Raw genomic sequence first — 5,142 nt, 5'->3', positions numbered from 1 at the left:
CCCACACGCACACACAATGCACACCAACAAGAAGAAATCAATACCCTACTCTAATTTCATAAAAAAGGTGATGCTAACATGAGTAAAAGAATAAAAGTGTGAACTATGCATAGACATCATACAACACATGCACTACGCCCATGCGTGTCTGCGAGCACACACACCCCCCCCACACACACACACACACACACGCATTATTCCATAAAACATACAAAAGAAGCAATCAATACCTTATAATAGGAAGCTCTCTCACATGTCAAACAGGGAGCATGGAAGCATGGAGCCTCTATGCCTTATTCAAATTGAGTTTGTCAAGCTAACATATATATTTTATATAGTATCTTTGGTCAAAGATCTATTTATTTATATGAAGTTTAAAATAGAAAGCTATTGTTGATATAATAATTTCTTATCAACGTCGGAAGCTTCGGCCGGAGCGGGCGGAACCGGGCGCGTCACCTTCCTTGAGGCGGACAAGGGAGTAGGCCGCGGCGCCGGCGAGGGCGCCCAGGATGGGGCCCACCATGTAGAGCCAGAGGCCGCGGTAGGTGTTGGCAGCGATGGCGGGCCCGAGCGTGCGAACCGGGTTCATCGATCCCCCTGACGTGGCACTGCACACACAGCGACAACACAACCCAACCACCACCCCCCACATGTCAACGGTTTCAGCCTTTTTCATGCTCCACACATGAATACCTTACCCACATGCATTCTCTCTCTCTCTCTCTCTCTCTCTCACACGCGCGCGCGCATCTCCATACACACATATATACATACATGCCTTGGTCATGTCGAGGTCTGCACATACATACACATACTTCAAAGCTGCTGTACCTAGTCAACCCTTATCTTTTTTTATGACTAGTGCCGCCCCATGCATGCATTCTATATACATACATACATATATATATATATATATACATATATATATATGAATGAATGAAATATAACTCTTGAATAATGCACATGTAGTTTTTGATGATCATCACAAACGTGGCTTTTATATATATATATATATGAAATATAGCTCTTGAATAATTCACATTTAGTTTTTTATGATTATCACAAACGTGGCTTTGTTTAGTGTCTATCTATATACTATGACATGCTTTTATGTTTTATTTTTTGGTTTCTTTTTTGGCTTGCCGACAATCTAGTGTGTTTGAGTTGACATGCTTTTTTGTTTTATGTACATTTACATGCAACATAGACTATGTTTTCTTCTTCTTCTTCTTTCTTCTTTTATTTATTTTTCTCCCTCATGCACAACCCGCATGCGTGTGTGGTGCTTGTTTGTGATGTGACAATGAGGTTCACCCCTTCTTAATATACCAAAAGTATAGGTATTTTAACAAAGCCTTGATTTGAACTTTGACTTTCATGGGGTGGGGACAATAGTCGGGTGGATAATGCAATAAGCTTCCCCCCCTCCCCCGACGACGCGGGTTCGAGTCTCGCCCATTCCTTTCCCTTGCTCTACAAAAAGGGGTGAAAAGAAAAGGGTGTATATTGTCAATATTTTGATGCCTATACATATATTTTACATGTATGCACATATGTATATACATATGTGCATATACATACACATATCATGTGTCCTTATCTTGCAATCATGCCCTTTTTCCTTGGGTTCTATATATGTGCATGCTTTTCATTAAATATACCTAGATCCTTTTATGCATATTATATATGTATACATGTATGCATGTTAAGGATTTCTTATCAAATGCACATACACATACACATACACAAGTCCATGTGTGTTGTCTCTCTTTTGTATGTAATGTTTGTATATAGTTTTCCATGCTTTCTTGCATTAACTTAATACATGTAAATTATTTTCTTTTAGCTTGTTTTTATGGAAGGGGGAAAAAGTCCACCATATTACTAGCCTTGACAAGTACACTACATTTATTTAATATTGGCCAACCTTCCTCACTTCTTGCATGCATTTACAACATATGTCAAGTTCCACTTCTTTTCTCTCTTTTTTAGCAAAAAGATACAAACTTTTTCTACCCACTTTTTGAAATCTTTTATTTCCAAGGTAAAGGTAGGGCATTAATTTGTGCAAAAGTAGTACCCAGAAATAAGTATATTCATCATGACCGTGGCACCCACAGCTATTCCAGCCAATTCACCAACCTGAAAGTTTTATAAAATGGTAAGATTAAGGTCAATCTCTTAAGCTAATCACACCTAGCAACATACATTCAATAGCCTTAATGAGGGGTTAAACAATACTTGTGCTATTTTGATGGTCAACACATGCATAGAATGAGAAGAAATGGTTTCATTATAACATGTTTTATGTGATGTAATGCTAGGTATGCTACCAAATACATGCATTGTTTGATGGGATTCCACACAAGTTCAAAAATCATGGATTAAGCATCCCATTAACAAACATATGTTTTACATCCCATTAAGCATTGTTTGATGGGATTCCACACAAGTTCAAAAATCATGGGATTAAGCATCCCATTAACAAACATATGTTCTACATGATGACATTGCAGGCAGCTTAATAAATACATGCATCATTTGATGAGGTCCTCTGCATGCTAAAAGACATGCATGAATTATTGGATGGTATTCTATGCAAGCCTTTAAAAATGCACACATCATTGGATGTGGATCCTTTGCAAGCTTAAAGAAATGCATGCATCATTTGCTGGGATCCTTTGCAAGCTTAAAGAAATGCATGCATCATTTGCTGGGATCCCATGCAAGCTAAAACAATACCATTAACAAATGCAGCATCATCATCCAAAGGAATATACATGTAGTCTAAGTCATCATGTGATGGAATCATCCTACACATTCATCATGTGATGGAATTAACAAATGCATGCATTCTTTTTGACACAATGATTGATGAGAACCCAAAAGATTAGTTTATGCTTTATTTTATGTGAATGGACAAAAGCAGGTGAAGATGATGTTACAGCTCTGGTGTCTGTGGCTACGGCGGTCACAACGAACATGAGGTTGAAGCTTATGACGAACTCGAGGACGAAGGATTGCGGTTCGGTGCCTGATGGGACAGTGACCCCTCCATGAAGATCTGGATGGAAAATCCCTTTGAGAGCAAATGAGGCACATATGGAGCCAACTATCTGTGCTGCAAGATAGGCAGGAACCTGGGGGGTAAACCCACCAGGGTGAGGGCCAATGATATGAAATCAATCATAGAGAATACTAATCAACCTCTGCTGGATATGGAAGCAATGATAGAATGCTAATCAAGCAATTATAGAATGCTAAACAGCCTCTTTATGAACTATGTTGCAATTTTTGACATGATTAATGGGTTGGGAGATGAGAGGCATACCTGCACCCATGGGAAGTGGCGCAGAGCTGCAAAGGCAATGGTGAGGGATGGGTTCAAGTGGGCCCCTGAGATGTGGCCGACGGAGAGGATGACTATCATCACGGCCAGGCCTGCGGCCGCGGCATTGCCCACTGTGGTCACTGAGCCCCCTGTCTTCTCATCCACAATGACAGAGGCTGTTGCAACAAATATCAAAATGAAGGTCCCAACGAACTCTGCCCCCACCTTCATCAAAAATATTTTTAGGCATCAAAAGCACCATCAGTGCCATCCTTTATCCAATATCCATCTCTCAAAAATGCACCATTCTGATCAAAAAGCACAACTAACAGCTATCCTTGCATATCAATACCCATTTCTGACTGTGGTACTTAAGTTGCCCAAAACACTACATGGTGGGCAGCACATAAAATTGATGCCCATTCATTGAATGCTAAACTACAAAATTAACCAGTTGCCAAACCACTACATGGTGTGCAGCATATAAAATTGATGCCCGTTCATTCAATGCTAGACTACAAAATTAACACATACTTACAATCAATCCTACTTAAGCCAGTAGCTAATGACTAGCTAATCAATGTCAACTGATCAAAGAAACAGCCATTTGTCCCCCCCCCCCCCCCCCATTAATCATAAAATTAAGAGAAATAAATGCAAATTGAAAGAAAGCTACCTTTCTGGTGAGAGAGACTGAGGGCAACTGAGGATGAACACATGCATTGGGGAAATCCATCTCCTCACCTAATCCACAATTGTCAATGGAGAAGCATTTGGCCAGCATGGATGGCTTATTATATGGAGTCACCTGTGTTGGAGCAGCAGCAGCAGCATGCCTGGAAGTAGACAGCAAGGGCAGTGGGGTGACGGGGGTCTGGGGGGTTGAAGGGGTAGAACCCCCATATCCGTCTGCCATTATAACTAACTAATTATCAATTAAAAACCTTAATCAACACTAAATTTTCACAAGCCCTTGAACTCCTCCTGTGTGGAGGTTGCAAACCCTGTCTCTGAATTTTTTTTTAAAACCACATTCTAAGATGCTAAAGCTTCTACAGGCTTTTTTTTTTGTTTTTTTTGGGGGGTTTTTTGGGGGATGTTTCTGGCTTAGAGCTGAATTTACATGGTTGGTAGGCTTTTATAAAAGTGTAATTAAGGCAGGAGTGATGGGAGGGCCAGCTTGGTGCTGAGAGAGATCAAGGGATAACTTGCTTGGAAGAGCTTATGGGCAGCATGTAGGGCACACACAGAGAGCAGCTAGGGTCTAGGGAGGTCTGCCATAGCCAGGATCGAAGGTCTTCAGTGCAGGAAAAGCAAGAGAAAAGCTTGGAAAGCAGAGCAATAATCTGATGGGATCAAGAACACAGAGGAGGAGAAGAAAGGCTATGCCACATTTTATGGTGGTGTGAGCCACAGAACAGTAGTACAAGCTGGCTTCTCTTTTCCTAGATGACAAAAAGATGCAGAAAGGGGGCGATGATGTGTGTGTGCAAGGTTTATAAGGGTGGAAGAGGGTGAATTAGCCAGTAATGTAAGCTACATTTAGCTAGTCAATGAGCTAAACTTGCTTAGGGGGGGTAAAAAGGATGGTGGTGGGCAGTGCCATGGTCACTAGCAGGTGTGTACTAATCTGCAGCACTAATGCAAGAATTATAATGATGATGATAAAAGAAGGAAGCTTAATGCATGAATGTCGTTGTTGTTGATGATGATGATGATGATGATGATGGTGGAGATGGTGCTCTGAGAGTAGCTCAAGTGTTCACTAGCCTCAGAGGGTGCTGGTGATGATGCCACTGATGATGAAA

The 5,142-nt window shown here is 41.0% G+C and overlaps 1 protein-coding gene across 1 annotated transcript; it reads right to left on the bottom strand.

Moving 5' to 3' along the window:
- Positions 1–234: 234 nt before the first annotated feature.
- On the bottom strand, positions 235–4,798 carry LOC147614270 (putative aquaporin NIP5-1). The gene is made up of 5 exons (XM_086780842.1): positions 4,011–4,798; positions 3,335–3,559; positions 2,949–3,143; positions 2,084–2,145; positions 235–611 (listed from the first exon to the last, which is right to left on the bottom strand). Exons 1-5 carry the CDS (start codon positions 4,248–4,250, stop codon positions 413–415), a joined length of 921 nt encoding a protein of 306 aa, XP_086636968.1. The 5' UTR covers positions 4,251–4,798; the 3' UTR covers positions 235–412.
- Positions 4,799–5,142: the final 344 nt, after the last annotated feature.

Source organism: Cibotium barometz, chromosome 42, assembly GCF_041138505.1.
Source record: "Cibotium barometz isolate CiBa-2024 chromosome 42, ASM4113850v1, whole genome shotgun sequence".
Taxonomy (NCBI): domain Eukaryota; kingdom Viridiplantae; phylum Streptophyta; class Polypodiopsida; order Cyatheales; family Cibotiaceae; genus Cibotium; species Cibotium barometz.
This window is presented reverse-complemented; position numbering and strand designations above follow the sequence as displayed.

What these genes read in the sequence shown, in the direction of transcription:
- LOC147614270 (XM_086780842.1), bottom strand. Translation starts at nt 4,250, where the DNA reads ATGGCAGACGGATATGGGGGTTCTACCCCTTCAACCCCCCAGACCCCC. An exon ending in GCCACTTCCCATGGGTGCAG is followed by an intron (nt 3,144 to 3,334) that starts GTATGCCTCTCA and finishes TTTACCCCCCAG; the next exon opens with GTTCCTGCCTATCTTGCAGC. An exon ending in ATGAATATACTTATTTCTGG is followed by an intron (nt 612 to 2,083) that starts GTACTACTTTTG and finishes CTGTGTGTGCAG; the next exon opens with TGCCACGTCAGGGGGATCGA.